Source organism: Apis laboriosa, unplaced genomic scaffold (assembly GCF_014066325.1).
Source record: "Apis laboriosa isolate Shangri-la unplaced genomic scaffold, ASM1406632v1 scaffold5_cov152, whole genome shotgun sequence".
Taxonomy (NCBI): Eukaryota; Metazoa; Arthropoda; class Insecta; order Hymenoptera; family Apidae; genus Apis; species Apis laboriosa.
The window spans coordinates 1,730,821-1,752,183 of record NW_025223857.1 but is presented as its reverse complement, the minus strand read 5'-3'; the positions used below and the strand labels follow the sequence as shown (position 1 = coordinate 1,752,183).

Below are 21,363 nucleotides of genomic sequence, written 5' to 3'. Positions count from 1 at the left end.
ACAGAGAGATAAAATAGAATAAAATTCTTTCCCTTTGATTCTCTTCTTCTTTTTTTTTTTTTTTTTTCGGAATTTGATGTCAAGCAAGACGTGCGAAGAATAACGAGTGAACGGTAACTTCTTTCTAATAAAACTTGACTAGCACCCCTTTCTCTCGCGCTAAATTGCTTTAACCTCTATAATTGATATAAATTAACCGGATTCGCGAAGAGAATTCATTGTAGTCGCAAGAAGAATACCAAAGTTTGTTATTCCCTATCGTAATTTTTCTGCAACCAGTATCTGACTTCCTATAATCCGTAATGAATGTAATTTACAAAAATGATGGTTTCTGTTGGTGATATATGATATCATCGGTTTATTTCTGAACTTCTGATGTCGACAAAAATGCATTGATAAATTTAAAAAAAAAGATACAAAGACAAGGAAGGAGGGAGAAAAAGGAAATGGAAGAAGCGAGCTTAAGAAAATTCATAATTGTACCAGCCACCATCTTTGTTTAATGAAAAATAGAAGCGAAATGTCGACAGCTCCGGCTTTAAAGAAGATATCTTATTGCGAGAGGTTATTGTGCAAGATAGTACAATATTGGAATTGGAACTGGAATCTAATAAAATTAAAAGGTTTGATCGTTCATTTTGAAATAGTATTCTGTATCAAAATATAATTCTGTTATTGATGCTTATAATAATATTCTGTTTCAATGTTCATGATGTAACGGTGAATCATTATTATTTTTTCTATAATAATTATAGAGAATATATTATCAAGTTATTCTTTAATTCTAGGAAAACTAGAAAAAAGGATTGCTCGAGCCCATTTAGGAAAAAATCTTTTCAAAAAATTATTTGTTGTCATTTTTAATCTCAGAATTTATAATTTAATTTATATAGAAAAATTAGATATATTTCTTTTTATATTTTTATGTACATAATACAAGTCTGCAACAGAATGATTCTCATTTTTCTAAGGTTAATATTTAGTTCTATTATTATATTACAATATTTCGCGATGTTATATCAATGTCCACGTCCAAATGTTAGCACAAATATAATTTTCTCCAATTTTGCTGACCACTCTTTCCATCTTTTATTCCACAGAGTCGAGCCTGTTTTTCTTTCCGGTTCGAAGTTCCGGTTCCGCAACTACGTGACTGGAATCTGGCCTTGCCATTGACACGTCATTCTTTCCCAGTCGCTGGAACCGGAAGTTCTCCAACCTGGATTACTCGCGAGACCTCTGTAACTCGCTATAGCTTCGAATCCACTGAGTGCACATCGACTTCACTGTTTTACCAGCAGTTCGTGTTCCTTTTTTCCCTTCTTCATCATCGATGGACGTAAAAAGAGTGCGGAATAACGTCTGAATCAGGTACTTACGACGTTTTACGACTTTGTCCCTTGAATTATGATCGGTGCAAAAATAGGGATCCTGAGAGGAACAACTGAGTCAGCTTTTTTCACAGAAAGATTTTAGTGATTTTAAAGGATAATATATTTTGATATTTTTATTTTTATACTTTAATTTAGAGAATTGTGGAATATTGATAGGGATAAATAATTGAAATAAAATTATAGATTGACCATGATTATTGGAAAATAGAATCTTTGATTTAGTTCGAAGTTTTTTATATAGGAAAAATTTACTTTGTCAATATTTTTTGCATTATTATTCGAAATTCCATTTGAAAATATATTCTAAAAAGAAAACACGATTTTTAAAATAAATTTTTCAATATCTTTTTATTACTTTAACTTAATCTAATTCTTGTTTGACAAAACCGAATGACTTTTGATTCATACAATATAAATAATATTTAATATCTGCTTTAGTAGTCGACGTTAATAAAATTCCAACAAAATTACGAAATTAAAATTACAAAATTTTTCAACAAAAAGTACACATCACATTAAATCTCATTTCCCAGTTCACCAGACCAATTAACCGAGTGGTACGTGAGGCGAAAATATAAATCGCAATGTATTCCAAGCCTCAAGCTAGGTTTCGCGGCGATAAGCCGGTCGACATACTAGAATAATATATCAAAGTCCGCGAAAATGCGGATCGCAGCATGGTTGTGCAATTATTTCGCAATGAATCAGCCAGCTTGATCAATGTTTATCCCTATAGTCCCTTTGTAAATACATCGTCGACGCATTGTCTCGCGAAACAGTCATTATAATGAGGCTAATAAGATCCCGGTGGGGAGTACGACTCGGTAAATCATCGTTATCAAGAAGGAATTTTGTAGAGGGAGCACCGAACGCACGTGTATAAATTCGCGTGGCGTTTAACTGCATGCGCGCGCATCCTAAACCCGAGTCGTAAGTTTCAGTTAATTATGGCGGTAGTAGTTAAGCCGAGCTAAATTGTGGGTTACTGATAAGTAGAGATCGAGAAACTAGTGGAGGAAATTTTGCAGTGAGGAAATAACGGTTCTTTAATTTCTTCATGAGAATTCGTGATCATTATAGAATAAAAAATTCTCATAACGTTCATATTAATTAGATCGAATACGTTACAGTTAAGCAAGATGAGAATATTTTAATATGTTTTTTATTGCGTATAAATAAAACTTTTGCATATGTGCGATCAAATTTACATACCATGAACAACTGCGTAACCAACAATTGTAAAACAAACAACGTATCAACGAAATTCAATCAATTTCGACTAAATGTCTCGAAGGATGTTTGTTGAATTTGTAATTTCGTCGCATCGAAGGGAACATACGTCACGTGACATAAGGATTAATCAAGCTCGTAGAGGACACGCGACATCGTTCCGCCATTTGCCGTAAATAATTCGAAGCTGGTGAGCCGGGTTCCACGCGATTTAACCCTTCTCAGCGTAGGGTTGGAACGTGCATCTCGTGACGCGACTACAATGCTAATAGAATCATTGTGTGAATCATTCATGAAAACATTGTGTCTCGTTCGTAAAATAAACGAAAACTTTTTAATCATCCGTAGAAATTTTTTTATTTCGATTTTAAATACAAAAAAAAAATTGAACAATATTGTAGAATATATCATAATTTATAAATTCGTGAAAAATTCGAATTAAAAAGAAATCTAAATTAAAAATTTAATAGAATTTAAAATTTTATTGGAAAATTTTCACTTTCCTCATTTCGTACTTCGCTATAATTAAATAGAAAGAACAATAAAAATATAGTCGAATAACAGTATAGTAGAACAATAAAAAAGTCGATGTAATGATCCAAAAAAGATGATTTTATACAAATGTGAGGAATAAATTTTGGAACATATAGAGGATAACGAGCGTCGACGAGATCCATGACGAAATTGTTGGAAATACGGGGATATTGTCCCCTATTTGGACAACTTGCTATCGACAGAGCGTGGCAAAATAGGGGTAGTTTGTCCGGGAAATCCACCAGAATCCACGTCGTTTCTTCTTCGATCCTTTAATTTTCGTGATTTATCCTTTAAAAAACGTCTCCTCATATTTTCGCGGATTTATTATCGAAAAAGGAATTTGACAAGATTCGAGAAAAATAAAAAATTTCGTTCGAAATGAAAAAAAAAGAGGAAAAACAAAATTCATTTATTTTTGCGAATTTTATTATTATTATTTATTAACGAGCATGTAAGCCCTCTGATATAAGCCTAACCTATTTATAACTTCAGTATATAACATTCTATCTAGATACAGCGTATCCATGTATTTCCTTTCGTATCTCTCGTTACGAACTTTCGGTTGGCCAGTTGGAGGGGAGCAGGAGAGTTTGCGGAGGAAGGAGAAGGCGCGAGGAAAAATATTTATCTGTTTGTTCGATATAGAAGAAAGGAAAACAAACGGAGAAATTAACGACACGACTTTCCGTCCAACCTTTTTATAAAAATAGTAGTTGGGATGAAATATAGTGATTATGGAAGAACCGTCTCGCTTCTTTTTCGCCAGATATCGAAGAAACAATGGAACATGAATAGAGAAGGCAACGAGATTACCTGTTAACCTAGTTTTCAGTAAAACTGGGCCACAGGCCATCTTCTATGTAAGTAACTGAAAATATTCCGTCGAATATTTTCTTCAATATTTTACGGAGACTGTAAAATCGAATGAAATATTTCTGTTAAAGGAGAACGTTTCACAGTATTTTATTATTACATTTATTATTGAATTCTTTAGATCGTGTACTGTACTGACTACTGTAGATCGCAGTCAATCCCAAAAGATTTAGAGGAAATTCAGCTAGCTTGAGAAAATCTATACGAATTTGTAGTATATTGAGATATGCATGGTTGATTCGTGAAATCAATCCTTGGATTTTATCATACGGTTTCAGCTCAGGTAAATTTTTATTTATTTAATATTATTATAATATTGGATATTACAAATTTATTATATTTTAAAAAACGAAAATAATAAAACTTTAAAAATTAAAAATCTTCACTTAGAACGAAAACTATGAAGAGTACTACTAGTGTAAAAAGAAATTGGAACAATCACATAATCTTGGATTGATGAAAAGGGTTATTTTGTCATGTTATTTCAACTCAGGTACAGTATTATAATTGGATATTACAAACTTATTATATTTTAATATAACTATAAATAATTATATAATTAATAAAATTATATTTTAATTTTAAAGAACGAAGAAACTTCAAAAATTTTAAATCTTCACTTGGAAAGAAGATAACTATGAAGATTACTACTAGTGTAAAAAGAAACTGAAACAATCACGTACGATAAAATCTTGACTCGAAAAGTTAGGTTAGATTAGAAGCGTATCTTGCAACATCGAAAGGTTAAACATGACTGGCGCTTTAGAAATTATCAATCGTACGTATGGAAGTATCATCATTGCATGGTCGGTTAGAATGGATCGACGAATGAAAAGCCACGAATAATTAAACTCCAATTAACGTAGCACGCCCCAACGAGGCGAAACGAAACGAGAGAAATGAAATACCTTCGCATTCGTTTCACGTTTCAACGGGAGCCTACGGTTCAACTTACATCCCCTCCCCAACAACCCTTGCCCTGGTGCACACGATACTAAACGCCGTTCTATCGATCTCGCCATGTTTCCCATTACCACAAAACCGCCGCCAACATAAAGCAACCGCGTTTCCTCTTATTGTCTTCAGCGACCGCTCGACAACCGCCATGGAAAACACCCTACGCAATTATAAATGCGACACTGGCTGCCTTAATATTCGCACGTGTTACGGATTAAACGAAGTAAAGGGGAATTCACGACTCTTGGCAGGAGTGGTAGAGAAAACGAGATATTTTTGCGTATGTAGAGGATATCTTGAAGAGTATTATTGTGAAAAGTAAAAATAGAAAGAGGTTGGTTGTATTTTTTGAATTTTTAGTTTTTTTAAAAAATAGAATATTGGTATTATGTTATATATATAATAATTTTTAACCGAGTTTATAAAATTAAAGTTTTTGATTATTTCAATTTTTCATTTAAATGAAAGAATATTTTTCTTTTTTCTCAATTCATTTTTGTATGTAGTAGAACATTTTTATATTTTATTTTATATTATATTTTATATTACGTAGAACAGTCTATATATACGAGTTTTAATTTGCAGGTAGATAGAGCGATGAAGGGATGTTAACTACTAACAATTTTCCTTGAAATGTTTTTTTGACGAGAAATGTGCGAAGTACTAGAGAGATTTGAAGACGTAGAATAAATGAAGACGTTGATGGAAGGTAATTTACACGTCTGGAAATTCTATGGGATGCCACGTTCTCATTGAAAATCGATGCTAGATTACGGAACTAATTTGGCATTCATTGACAAACAAATTACCAATCATACTGCTCCATATTGCATTAAAATTGTTCAACATTTACTTGACGGATTTCCAATTTATAATTCTATTACCAGAAGTAAAATTACAAATTTAATACAAGAAATAAATTCATTTCATCCGGAAATTTTATTATTCGAAGACTAAAATTATAAATGTATAATTTTAATAAGTTAAATTTTGAATATTCATATAAGGATTAAAATTATTCTATTCAAAAATTCTATTCCCAAAGATTATTAAATTTTCGGTAATTTTCAAAATTTTTGATATTCACATTAAAACTATAAATTCCAACATCAGAAGATTACTAAAGATTACTAAAATATTATTCCATCCACTAAAAATTCCGGAAAAATTGGAAATTTCATTTACTGAAGACATTATCACAAAAAAAAAAAAAATCATAAATTTAAGAATCTTCAAATCTTCCAATTTCAAAATATTCGCACAAGAATCAAAATCATTCGTAAACACATATTTAAATAGAATTGGACGAAATACAGTAAATCCAACTCCCTTCGATTCCACTTGATACCACGTACGTACACTGTGCTTCACTCGATACCTCGAGAATCGTAGGACTGAAACGCGCGATCTTTTTCATCGAATCGAAACAATAATTAGTCGGAGATTCGCCGCTTTTCACCGAGAAGAGGATACAATCGTCCCTTCTCCCTTTCTCTTCCATGTCGCCAACATTCCTCGCTCGACTCATTGTCGCGAGGATTGAATGCGGTAACTGATCCTCTCATTGTTCCCGTGATCGAAACTCCCCTCCCATTTCAAACTCGAAACTCGTTCTACCCTCTATCGTGATCGCAACCCGGGATCCCAAAGACTTTCCGCTTCGTTACACTTTTTCTCTCTTTCTCTCTTTCTCTGTATTTGTTTATCCTAACCCTTCACGGTCTTGTTTCGTTAGCCGTGTAATCGAGTTTCGTTTGCTCCTTCGATAAGGGAATACGATGGATTTTTCGCCATTGTTTTCGATTCTTCGAATCAAAGAAGAAAAGAAATTTTTTAGAAACTTGGCAAGATGCGAATTAATGTTATTGGAAGGAATGTAACGAATAATTACAGGAATTTACGTAAAACAATATGTGTTCTTCTTTATCTCCTGTTGATAAAGTTGGACATTAACTAGTTGAAAATTTCGAATAAAATTAGTTTAAATAATTTATATTAACAATTTATACAATTATATTGAATGACTGACCAATGAGTGACTGTACATTCTTATGAAATTCTTGAATTTAAGAGATAAAAAATATCTGATCATATTAAACATTGATTAATTATTTGTGCCACTTAGAATTTTGTGCACAAAAATAAAATCAAATTCGATTTCAACAGAACGAATTTACACGAACAATGTCGATTCACGAAATTCAAACTAATTATAAGCAATCTGTGTATTCTTGGCTTCTTCGACCATTATATATTACTCATCCCATAGCAATGTCTCTTATCTACAGATTCCACGGATTCTAAATTACTTATCTCGCTCTCCAATTTGCTCCATTTGTAACTTGATGCATAGCGTTCTACATTCCATACGATCCTAAATTTTAAAGGCCCGTTTCGAATCAGATTCTTCAGAATAAAGAGAGATTGACAAATATTTGTCTCGTCTCTATCTTAAGTCCGTCGCGGTACGAGATACGCAACACAGTTATCCAAAGTTTTGCCGGATGAAAATTGGGGGCGTCGCGGATAATTCGATTTTCCAGTCGCGTCTGCCCTGCGCTTGTGGCGCCACTTAACTCGATCCACCATCGTGGAACAGCGAGTTGTTGATCAACCGTGTACTCACGAGAACACTGTCGTGGCTCGTCGCTGCCGTCCCCGCAGTCGTTGACAGCGTTGCACGCTTTGTTCAGAGCGATGCACCGCCCGTTCCCGCATTGGAATTCGCTTTGCCGGCAGGAGAGCACCGTGGTCGCCGTTAAAACGCAGATCAACACCGGCCAATTCGCGTCTGAAACATATCGATTAATCGATATATAATAAGATCAACCATAACAAAGATAATATCGATACGTAATAAAGACGGAGAAAATTTTAAGGTTAGTTGTGAGTATAAAATTTTAATTTAAGTAGTAAGTACGATTCGAAACGAATTTTATTATTTAATCTTTATTTTTAATCAAATACTTTTTAAGAGACTTTTTTTCTTTGATGTTGTTGAAGATAAATGGGGAAGAACGAGATTCGATTCTAAATGAGAATGGAAGTTTCACTCGAAAAGGAAAATTGGTAATGTTTTTTTTTCATTAATCTCTTAATTAACACGATAGTTTAATTTCGTTTGATCAAGAGCGTTGGCCCAAGATAATACTTGCCCTGTTCCACTTGTCTCATCAAGCTTGCTTTAATTTATTTGTCCGCGACAATCTAAATCCATTTTCGAGATATACGTTCCACTCGTCCTATTCTACTTATTTCACTAAAACCAAGTTAATCTACTTGTCCAGAGATGGAAAAAATTTAGAAATTAAGAATAAAGTTCAACATCTAACATTTATAATGAAAAACAATTAATTATTTTATTCGAAATTTCAATTAATTGATTCAATTACTAATAATTAATACTTTAATTCACTCGTTGTATGATCTGTTTCACTTGTCTGGCCAATAGTCTTGATCTATCGATTCGATAATATTCGTTTAACTGATGATACACTCGTTTGATGTTTCAGTGTCAATCTTTCGTGCAGTACTTCGAAAAATGCAACGATAAAGTATCCAAGATGACTCTTTTTTCAATGTAACGATGTAACGTTGTTTTGCAAAGTGCACAGAACATTCAAACGTTAAGATACGAGAGGTTGTTTGCGCGAAGGGAAGCTGCAAACAACGCATCCGTCTTCGCAGTTTCCGCAGGCGCGAAATTTATCATTGGTTCGCGAGCCCGCCCTTTTTTCCGTCAAACGTCTTTTCGCTCGAATTGATTTAACGATCGGTTTGCAACGTTCGTGACGTTGCTCGAGGCGGGAATAAGACGAGCGATTTGTCCTGCATGATTGACAGTGAAATATATAATCCCGAATGATTTATCCTCAAGGAAGATATACGTCTGCCGGATTCCATTCAACGTATCATGGCACAATGGGTCACCGAAGATGATGTTTCCAGCTTTCAAATTCAACATTTTAAAAATAAGATTAATCTGTTTGGAGACATTGACGCGTATTTTTTGAACTAAAATTTGTCAAAGAAGAGGTATTTTTGCAGAATTTTTTAATAATAAAAAAAAGCTTGATAATTTATTTTATGATAATCGTTGCTTTCAAAGTATTCTATCAGTGTTTTTATGTAATATCAATCGAGTTGTTATAAACGAAATAATAGTTCCATCCAAAATGATCCAAGTTATAACTTGATTTAACTTGATTTAACTTGTAGTTGATGTACTTGATATAAGTAAAATAATAACGTGATCGAAGAATGTTTTCGTGGCTCAGTGATTATAGTCCTAGTTTTCCATCAAAATAACCAAGGGTTCGAATCCCACTTACCCATCATCCAAACAATTTTTCGTTTTTCTTCGATTTTTCCGTTTGGAATCCAACATTTCCCCATATTTTTCTCCATTTCATGCGAAATTTTTCCAATGTGAACATGAAATAAATAGTCGAAGGAGGTCAAGCATTGAAGAGAAGGAGAAAAGAGAAGTATGTTTCGTGGAATTATAGACGAACAAAGAGAGGGAAGAAGAAGAAGTGGTGGAAAAGAGAGAGGATCGATAAGGAACCGGATATCGAGGCACGTCCTCTCGATTTCCGACATCAGCTGAAATCGACGACGACGAGGTCCAGAGGATGACGATATCTCTCTCCGTACGTCGTTCGACGAGCGCTAGTTTTTCCTTCGCTTCTGACTCTCTGGTCACGTATTCGGTATACGATTCTTCCACGTACTCGAATTAATTCCCAGTAGATTGTTACCAGTTTTCTCGTGGAGAAAAAAATCTGGGTTACTATGCCCTCGATTCTTTCGTAACGTTATCGAATCCCTCTTTCTTTACGACTATTCATTAAAGCACGCGCATAAAAGAATATCCTCTAAAATTGTATAAATCCAACCAGATTTTATCTCTCGAGATTTGCCTTGTATTATATTCAAAGACTCGGGGAAGAGAGATTCTTGAATTTCGTGAAAGACAAGCGGAGAAAAGAAGTCCTCTCTGGAGAAGAAGAATACGAGAGGATCGAAATTAAAATTAACGGATAAAGGACGAAATCTTGGGAAGTTCTCTCCGTAATGAGTAATTTACATGAAAGTTCGTGAAGATATTTCCAAGCCTAGAAACTCTGGTTGGGATACCCTGGATGACCAAGTTCTGGCGAATATTTTCCACGAATTTTCCTCTCGCTCTAATCCAATTGTTGGTATGAACGCGAAAAGAAGTTGGCCGCTTCATCCATAAGTCCATCGATAGATTTCAAGAAATCGATTAAATCGATGTATATCATACTGATTCGATTTATTTCTATATAGGAGCATTTAAGATATTTACTCTCGTCATTTCCTTATACTACGATAGATATAAATAACTTCGTGACTGCGTACTAAAATTTTCACGGAGAAGGATCTTAAAGAGTAAAAGAACAATTCTCTAAGAATTTTTTTAAATATTTCTAACTAGAATTCTATTAAGCCATTAATGGAACCAATGTTTGTATTCAACGAGAAAATCCCAAATGATCGTACGATAATCTGGATAAGAGAGAAACGTTTATTCGACTCGCCTTCGTTTCGAACTATTTCTACAAAGCGTCTTCCTCTCGATATTTCGAATCGATAGCAGAAACGATCGGAATTTTAGTTTCCAACAAGCAAAAGCAACGAGACGTGCAATTTCTTTCCTGGCATACACTTTGGTGGGAAACGAGAGGAAGGGAAGAATGAGAATGAGAGAACGAACGTGCGAGGGCGAGGGACCGAAAATTGAGAAAAATTCAGAGGGCAATTATTCGAACGAGTACGCGAAAAATTAAACGGTTCGAGGACACTAGAAATAAATACTTTCTGCCGCCATCCACTTTTTTCAAGGGTGCTGGAAAAATTACAAGTATCGAGGAGACTTTGAAAAAAGAAAAAAAAAAAGAGAGAAAAAAAAGTGTACACTGAAAAAAATATTTTCACCTTCGATACGCTCTTTCTCGCTCGTCAGAGAATTAAATCTATGTAGAAATGCAAAAAATTTTTATCTCAATTTTTATGGACTATTGTTTTCGACGTGAATGTGAAAAAAAAGTATTTGTTGTATTTTATTAAGGCAAGAAATGTCGTCACGTTTATATTTTTTGAAAAGTAAGTTTTAACTTGTTTCTTACATCTTTTTTTTTTTTTTGTTACTTGTCTGATCGATCTGTTTTCCATTTATTTTATCACCTATTCATCCTTGACTTGAAGTGGAACAATACAAACTCTATAACTCAAAGAGCTTCGACTTGTTCCATCATTATCATTTATTCGTAATAATCGTAACTCAATATTTTATAGTATATCAGACAAGCGATCAAATATCCATTCTCCGATAATAAAACTGTTCGTGTAAAAATTTCCATTTTTAGAGAAGGGTTGATCGATCAATTTTCCAAAAACTTGTCCATAAGCAAACTCGATCATTAATCCGTTCGCTGACTCGCCAGGAAATTATTAAGGGGTGGACCGTGTGCTCCCCTTTATCCTGTTTGCTGATCCTTTATTCATCAGCCAACTCGAGCACGAGGCCGGGGGAGGGGGCGTGGAAGAAGCGGCGCAAAGAGAAGGGATCCTTTTTTTTTTTTTTTTTAAATCACGATGCATATATACATTCGTATGAAAAGCGCGGAGACAATGGAATCGAGACACTTTTGGCCGCGAACGTTGTAACGAAGTGTGATCGGGGATAGAATTCGATTTTCACGCGTTTGTCGTTCCCAGTCGCAAAATCCTTTCTGCAGAAGCTGTCGAAAATATTGTAACACTAGGCGCTCGCTCGCTTTGCTACGCTTTTTCATTCCTCTCTCTCTCTCTCTCTCTCTCTCTCTCTCCCTCCCCCTCTTTTTTTTTCATTGTTGAAGAGAGAGTTATATATTCGCGGTTTGCCTTTCAAAATGTCCGAGCGGAAATCAGTTACTTTAACCGGAGCGTTCGCTAAACTGTCAAACTGATGGATTTCTCTCTTCTTCCCCCTCTCCTCTCCCCTCATATTTTGATAAAACATTCACGGATCACGGTATAACGGTATATTTTTTCAATTTTTTGCGATTTTTTTTTCTTCGATTCACGCTAAAAATCGGAGATATTATACGCGAATTGAAAGTACGTCTAGTGAACCCTAAATATTCTAGGTATCCCTAGAATCAAAATCCTAACGAAATTCTGATTAAATTGAACGACGATCGATATCGGAATCGATGTAATTGCTCTTACATTTATATTTAGTTATAATAGGTAGAAATATTTTCTGCATTTTCTAATAATTGTGACAAAGTGAAGTATTATCATCGTGTCATGGATTATTAATAGATTATTATTATTACAACTCGAAATCGAAATGGAGATCAAAAAAAAAAAAAAAAAAAACGAAAGCTGGAAGCAGAAGTCGTTTGACGAAGAAATCGATTGAATCGAGAGCTAGGTCAGCTGTTCGGCGAACGTTGATCTCGATCGTTGAAAAATTTATCGACGGTCGGTCGAACAGTTTGGGCCACGATGAACCCCCCAGCCCAGATATCCGTGAAAACTTTTTCAGCACGATTCAATTACACTCCTGTGTTCCAGGGATGTAAAATAGCCGGTTTAAAAGGCACGTACTTCCACACCAAGATCCCGGGGGAGGCATTTGAGAGCTTCTCTTGTTTGTTGCTTGCCTGCGTGTTTGCGTTATCGCATATATAATTCCGTTTGAAACGTTTTATTTCAATTGTGTGAAAATTGGCGCCACTAAAATGGCGGAACCGAGTTCATTCGCAACTCGTTTGCGAATTCGCGGAAAATAGGATTGGACGCTTTCTGTTGGAGATTAAAAAAAAAAAAAAATAAATAAATAAAGAATAGAATAGAAAGTGGAGATTATCATAGATGAACTGTGACAATTTTTTAATTTTAAGATAAGGCTCGAGAAAGAAAAATGGAATCGGTTAGTTTAGGGGAGATTATTAATCGCGTTGCGCAAGGTTTACGTGCTTTCAACTGGGAAGCTGCATTCATTCGAAGTTATAAGCGTCTTATTAGTTGGTAGAAGTTTATAACAAACCTCTTGTAATCTCATCAAACACATTGCAAAAACTTAATACCATCGATACTTTCGAAACATTGTTAACTTTTCGAACCTTCCAAGTACTTATAGTGATCCCTAAATGTATTGCGTTATCCCTAGAATCAGGATCCTATCAACAATTTTATCTAATTTGATCTGCCAACTCATGCACTTTGAGTGATTCCTAGAGACCTTAAATATCTCTAGAATTCTAAGAATTCTAATTAAATGTGTTACACAAACACTTTTAGAAACCCCTAAATATTATCTGAATCAAAATCCTAACAATTCTAATTAAATCTAAGTAACAAGAAAATACTTCTAAATATTCCTAGATTAGAACCAAACTCCTAACAATTAAATTCTAGACTTCTAAATATCCTAAATATTATCAGAATAAAAATCCTAACAATTCTAATAATTAAATCTAGCAATAAAGTATTTCTGATGACTCTTAGATATTTTCTACATATCTACATATCCCTAGAATCAAGATCTTAACAAGATCTAATTAAATTCACTACCAATAAATCTAATCACACTCTCAAATGATATTTACTTATATTAATAACATAGTTGAGATATTTCGTGCAAATATTTAAACTTAATATTAATATATTTTCTCTAAAATGTTAGTCGTTTGTTAAACGCAGACAAGCTTCCCGTTCTCATCGATAGATGAAATTTCGCGTCGCGACGTAATTGTTACGAGTATCAAACTGGCTGATGACAATAGCACGGAGAGACTCGAACGTCGTTTGAATCTGAATAGCCCGCCGTCATAATGGCGGCCAAGTCTTCGAACTAGGTCTCCCTCCTCCAAGCTTCCCCGTAGCTTTCCTTTCCTGACGAACGTGACACAGTGGAAAGTTTCGAATCGATGTTATGTTACAAGTTAGTCGGTGACAACAGTGAATTTATTCTCCTAATCCATTGTATCTCTTCAATTGGTATCTACGAACAGGATTCAAGTCACTTTTGACTCGTATCCGAAATTGTAAATATCGTATATTATATTATTTTCAAAAGTAATCCGAAAATATCTTATCTTGTGTCCGTCTAATTTCTAATGGTCCAAAAAAAGCAAATCACTTAGACTCGAGCACTTTTTTGCACAACGAAGAAACTACCTTACCATCTGCTGTTACAGATTCAAAGCCTCGGTACAAAAAAGTATAGTATTACGTGCATGGACTCGATGCCATTGCTCGTTTTTGTCCCATCACAAGACACGCTTCTCTTGTTTACCAAGCAATCCTGCCTAATTCAAAACCACACCTTTCCCCTTCCAAGAAAAAAATAATATGTTTTTTTCGAAACGGTTTAAACAAACATGAAGAAGAAAAAAATTTCTGGATTAAATATTTTCGAAGATAGAAAATATCGCGAATTGCAAACCGATTCATATCTCTCCTCCTTTCATTCGAAGGAAACGAACAAACGATGGGGAAGGCAGGGACGGACAAAGGATCGAGAAGAGAGGGGGAAGAAGAAGGAGAAGGGGAAGAAGGAGGAGCAAGTTAGGCGAAAGCGATATATTCGAGCGATCCAGAACAGTTTCACGAAGACGAAGAAGAAGGAGACGAGAGAGAGGGAGAGTTCAGATAGGTTTTCTCCGCGTACGTTCCCCACGAGGACTTTTTCCATCCTCTGGCCGGCTTTTGTCATCGTTTCCACGATAAAGAACGGGGCGAGCCTTTGGAAGAGATACACAAGGATGGCATCGTGGCCCTTTTTGCCCCGTGGCCCGTGACGAGAACCGTACCTGACGCTTTTATCGCCTGCCATCCTCCTGCGGAAACCGCCCGAAAAAAAAAAGAAAAAGAAAAAGAGAGGGGGTTGGGAATAAATTCGCGCCGCGACTGACATTCGCTTCGAATTACTCGAGATCCCCTCGGGAGAGGAGGAAGGGGAGAGAGATAGATTCGCGGAAGGAATTGGAGGGAAACGTTCGTGAAATTCGTGTCGTCGAAGCGTGAAGCTATAAAAAAAAAAAAAAAAGTTAGTCGATTCCGAGTTGCAATTTACAATCCTCCCTATCTGACGAGAAATGGGAGAAATTTCGTAGTACGAATTAATTCTTTTTATATATGTATATATATTTTTCGAATTGTATTAAGGTATAAAGTTTGAAGACTTTTGTATGCTTCCAGAGAATTTGAAGTTTCGAAATATTCTTGGTATTCTAGTAGAATATGTTCAATTGAAAAAGATAGGAAAGTTTACATTCATTGCTGTAATAGCATTATTCAAGAGAATTACATTTACCCCGTTAAATTTTTAAAAAAATATAGTTTCTCGTTTAATTACTCGAAATTCCCATCGATATGAATAGAGCAGACAATTTTTTGACTCAAATTTTCAAAAAAATTTGACAATTTTTCGTTATGTATTATCCATTTAATCATTCGGGACACGTCGACGCGAACAAAGCAGAAAATAAATCCTCCAAAAGAATTCTTTCACGATCCACTGATCCATTGATAATACTCGTGAACAATCCTCCAAATAGTAATTGTTGGATGGCACGTATCGTGGTCAGCTCGGATACGGAAAGGTTATTTTCGAATATGAAAATTGGCACGGTTCCAATATAATGTGCATATATCGATTCATATATTGGGTTAACAGCCGGCCAACGATAAATCGAACGACTCGTTGTTACCCACGGCCGGTAATAAGTCATCGCGTAAAACGGTAATAAACGTTGTCACCTGGGTACCCGATCTCGAAACCGACGAGCCAGCATTTCTCCAGTTATTAAGCGATATTTTCATCGAGAACCACCGTTTTCCACCCGTATAATATCACGTTCTTTGTAATCGTACTTTTCATCGATATATGGAAATATGCAGAGCTTATCATTTGCATTTTTACCCAGTATCGCGCAACTCTTTTTTTTTTTTTAGGTTAAGTTTCCGATGCTCGTGATGTAACGTAGTTTTGTACATTTTTGTTTGAGAATTGTGCTTTTGCAAATGTAACGTGAAAAGTGAATGTGAAAAATTTACAAGTGTAACGTGTCCAATAAGTTCAATAAATTATCGAAACATTATTTTTCCTCGAATGATCTTGTTCGAAAATTTCGAATCAAAAATCACAGGTTTGTACATTATTTATATTTATTAGAACCGATCATAAAAAAATTTCGTATCGTTTTCCGAACTTTTGATCTCTCCTTTCTCTTCGACTTACTTTTTCCAAGAATTTCGACTTTTTCAAGAAATTTATAAATTCAATTCCTTGAATAACTCTAAGGAATATAAGGAATAAAATTGTTCAGAGACTCTCAGAGAAGATTTTTCGTATGCATTTTTGGACGGAATAATAACCTCGAGCAGAGATTTCTTTTTGTTCCTCTCCCTCTTTTTTATTATTCGTTTAGTTCTGCTCGCTTTAATACCCGACGTGGATTGAAACGGAGACGAAAATCGTAGAATTTCCGCGGACACAAGAGCACTTAGCGCGGCGTCGCCGATTCTCAGACACTCAGCCACGAGTTGATCAATATCCGCGGAAAGAAATAGGTCGCTCTTATTTCCGGTCCCCGGTGATTCCATTTAAAGTTCAAACTGACAGCCTCCGCCGGCGGGAAGCCTTGATTTCAACTTTTATGTGCCCATAAAGTTTCAAACGGTTTTTTCAAAACGCCTCCATCACGATATTCTTTTATTTATCTGATATTAGCGTCGTTTCACGGAATAATCTCGAAGGAGCGCTCTTTTCCCTCGTTTTTCTTTTAACGAACATTATTACAACTTGCTTCTTGTCACTGCTAAACTTTTACAATTTATGACGGTTAATGGGAATATAGAAGGGAAAAAGTGAAAATGTTATTGATTAAAATTATGAAATAAAATATTCGCGATATTTTATAATAAAAATTTGTTAATTTGTGATTAATGGAAAGTTGAAAGAAGATTTGAAATAGAAATGGTTATTAATATATATTCATTCAAACTACGAATATTTTTAATGGAAAATAATGATGAAGATTTGAGATAAAAATGATTATAAATTTCACATTACCAAACTTGTTTTAATTCATGATTAAATTAATAAAGAATTGGAAATAAAAATTACGAAATTTTCAATTTAACATTCATAGAATCATGCAAGTATTACAAAATTTAATAATTTATTTAATTTATTTAATTTAGTTTAGAAAGAATAAAAGAAAAATAATTTAAAATAAAAATGTCTATATAAATATCGTTCGTTCAAACTACAAAATTTTCAATTCAATATTTTAGAATCGGACATGGAATGGAATGAAATATTCACGATATCTCACCAAATCTTTCCTTAATATGTAATAATTAACAAAAAGTAAAGATAAAGATTCGACATAAAAATGATCATTGATGTAAATATTAATTCAACTTGGAATCGAATGCATGCGAATGAAATATCCACGACAAATCGTGTTCGTGTATCCAATAGTCCTTGTTCGAGAAAGACAGGCAGAGCCACGTCGCGGCTGATCGTGGGATCAGAAGCAACATTCTTTCTACCAGATTCGCCATCTTTCACGATCGGAAAGACCCATTAGTCGATGGATCGCGCGATTAATTTCAACGACGTGGAAACGTTCTATCGCGACAGATTCGCCAGACCACCGTTTCTCGAACAATGCTGTAATTAAGATCCCTCCTCTCTGACTTCTCCGAGCGAAATCACACGCGTAATGGCGGGAGAAGCCGTTAAGGGATCGCGTTATTACATTAATTACCGCCATTTCTCAATTAACCGCAATCTTTCCCAAGAATTTGGACTCTTTGATAAGTTGTTTGACAAGTATCGAGTATGAATAAATATTTGAAGAAGTTTCGTACAGTGTTGTCATTATCGAGAAGATGATCTTTTCAAAGAGAAAATTTTATTTGCCACATTCAGGTATGTATCTTTGGATTTTGAAATCATTCGTAATTTTTAACTTTTATTCATTCGTAGATAAGAAAATATTTTATCTCTTTAAAATTGGAACAATATTGGTGTATGAAAAATGAATCGTTGAGAAAATTGCAATTGGAATGGAACTGTAATTAAAAAGTTAAACGATATAAGTTTTATAGTTGTTGATCGAAACAATTGAAAGAAATTGTTAAAAATCTAAATTTTAAAAGACCAATCGAACGTTTTCTGCCGAAGAAAGAAATATATATAATATAAATATATATATAATAATTTCCTCGATAATTAAGATTTTCGTTCAAGTCGAATGAAATACGATCGTATTCTCTTCTCGAGTTTCTCATAACAATATCTTCTTCTTTGAAGAGGTAACGGGAGTATCGTTACGTCAAAACGACGGAGAGATACCATTTCTCATCCTCTTCTCTATCAATGAACGTCTCCTTTTCAAAGATCATTTTCAGAAAACGTCTTCCAACCTAACCTCAACCACCATGAATCCCCTTAATTTTACCTCTTCTCGCGTGATAAAACGCGAAACGAGTGGATGTGAACACCTGGTGGCAATAAAGGGGAACTATTTCGCGGAGATTACGCGTGCGTATGGCGAGAAAAAGGATGTTTCGACGAACGAGGGCGACGAATAGCTTCGAGTAATGGGAGGAGAACGTGTAAAAAAATAAAAAGCGTGGCCCGTGGGCGGTTTCGATATGAGGAAGATCTTCGTGAGAAACAGCATCCTCGCTTCCGGATACTTTCGAAACTTTCCACTTGCCATCTTTTCGAAACTTGTCTCGAAAAGAAGAATTAGAAGAAGAAGAAGAAGAAGAAAAAGAAGAAGAAGAAGAAGAGCATTTTCTTTTGCGACACAAAGTGCACGCGTTTGTACGCTCTTCGTTCGAACTTTGTTTGACTCGATTTGAGAAGAGTTCGATGTTCGAAGAGGATAGATAGAGTTTTTGGTGATTTGTGAGTTGAAAATAGGATAGAAAATGAATGGTAGAAGTTCAGAAGGATGACAATGATTGAAATAGGCGATAAAAGATAAAAAAAAGTGAGCGATAAGACTGGGTGAGTAGATAAAATAATTGAGTTTGCGATGAATCCGAGTTCGAGTTCCAGAATATATTTTTCAAAATTTTTTTCCGATATTTCTAGTGTAATTTTATTCCAAAATAATCTTGTTTATATATGTAAAAAGATGTATAAAAAAATTCGTTGAATAAGAGAAGAAAATTAGACAAAAAAGAAAATAAAAATTTAAAAAAAAATATTATATATAAATATTTAATGATTTGGATATGATCTCTTTTATAAGAATCTAATAAAAAAAATTGTGGATTTAAAAAAAAAAATAAATTCACAAAGAAAAAAATATGTAACAAAAATAAATGAATTAAATAAAATTGCTAAAATTTTTGGAAAAAAGCACACAGGTAGAAAATTTTCAAAGTTACAATCTTTGAATAAGAGGATGCAAAAAATTAATTATTGAGATCCTGATTAAAAAAAGAAGATGAATTCTTCAAACAAAATGTTTTCAGTAAATCTTTCTATACCGTAGCAAGATCTTTCTTGTCGTGTTGTAAGTAAAAGAGAGAAAGAAATTTCTGTCGCTACGATAGAGACAAATCGTAAGATGGAAAAGAGGAAGAATGAAAAAGAAAAAAAAAAAGAAGGAATAAAAATCTTTCTGTATTTGAAGCAGATACTTCTGAGGAACATATTCTCGAGAGGAGAAATTCCTTCTGAACAATACTGAAAAGAAGATTGATTTAGACAAGAAACATGACCCATCTTCTAATGCATTCTTCTACAATACAATCTGTGATATCTTGATAAGAATACAAAGAAAATGTAAAATTAATTCCAAGAAAAATTCGATCTTTATTTGAATTTCCATTCTGACCATGCTACCCACTGCTTTGTACTAGTTGTGTAATGAGAGAATTTCTCGAGGTCGAGGACGAAAAAACGGATTTGCTTAATCCGATTCACGATAAGGGGTTTCTGGCGAAACCGCGGTTGCGACAAAAGGAATTCTACGATTTTGCGGAGATCGTTTAAACGTGTTGCTCGCATTAAAGCGGATAAACTGGTTCGTTGAGACGATATATTCGAATCAACAATGATACAAGAAATCTTTCTGTGGTTCCACTTTTCAGACAAATCTCTATTTAATCCAGAATTTTTAACATGAAAAAAAGTACATTACGAATATACGTATATATATTACTCTTATTATAAAATTTACATCCAATTAGGTTAGGTTATGGTATATGGTATTACGACTATATATTCGAATTAACAATAACATAGAAGTTCTTTCCAGATAATTCTATATTTAATCCAGAAGTTTCAACATTATGAACATGCACGTGACTCAATTAGGTTAGATTATAGCGATATATTCGATTTAACAATGACAAGATCTTTTTCTGCGATTCCTTTTCAGATAAATCTACTTTCTTTCAACATGGAAAAGATTATATTAGCATGCGCATGCGCATGACTCAATTAGGTTAGATTAAGTTATATTGTCGAAAGGAGAATTTTCAACGTGGAAAAGATTTATACTACGAGCATGCATTCCCATTACAAAATTTCGTTCGTTCAAAATTAGATTTATTTAAATTAACTCATTGCAATAATTAATTAATGAAAATGATTCTTAATTATCGTTGGTAAAGAGATATGAAAAAAGAATCAAATCCTTCTACTTTTCCATCAATCTTTCGAAAATTAGCAGAATCGCAATTACATCCTTATCGTCGCAAATGGGAGTTCCATTCCTCGGCATGGTTTCCACGGATTCATCGAGTTCGATGCAAATAAGGGGCTGTCCGTGGCCCCGGAAGCGCGATAAAATAATTCGGTTGCACAGTGGCGGCGCGTAATATCGGCGAACACGTTACGATTAGCTTAACCACGTGTGCTCTCGAGCATTCGTGAATTCGAAGACTCGTTATCGATCGTGGCCAACCAGCAAGGGGGCAGCGTCGATCGTTTTCGTGTCATCGACACACGGCCCTGGAAAATGCAGATGGACGCGACTGGCCTCAGCCGATAATCGGTATCGATCCACTTTTCGCTTCGATCGGTCCTCCTCTAATTCGATGGCGATTCGAGCTTCGTTACGTTTGGTATCACGTCGATATTTGCCCGTAATTTCCAGGTATTTTTATTGGATGGGGAGGAATGAAACAAGGGGAGAACAATCGTCCACGATCGATTTTTCATTTGTTTGATGACGTTTCGATGACGTTTACGTATTATCTCGATATATTGTGAAACGAATGGATTTCAATTCATCCCGTCTCTAATTCCAATTTAAATATTTTAACGAACGTGTGATACGAGATTATTATTAGATATTTCAGATATTTTAAAATA

At 34.6% G+C, this 21,363-nt stretch overlaps 1 protein-coding gene across 4 annotated transcripts in view; it reads right to left on the bottom strand.

Moving 5' to 3' along the window:
- The window catches only part of LOC122718241, a 139,926-nt gene that overhangs the window by 33,557 nt on the left and 85,006 nt on the right, over positions 1–21,363 (bottom strand). For all 4 annotated transcript variants that reach the window (XM_043943117.1, XM_043943119.1, XM_043943118.1 and 1 more), the window contains exon 5: positions 7,618–7,782. In XM_043943117.1, the coding sequence (XP_043799052.1) occupies positions 7,618–7,782 (165 nt within the window). The remainder of the gene's footprint in view (positions 1–7,617; positions 7,783–21,363) is intronic.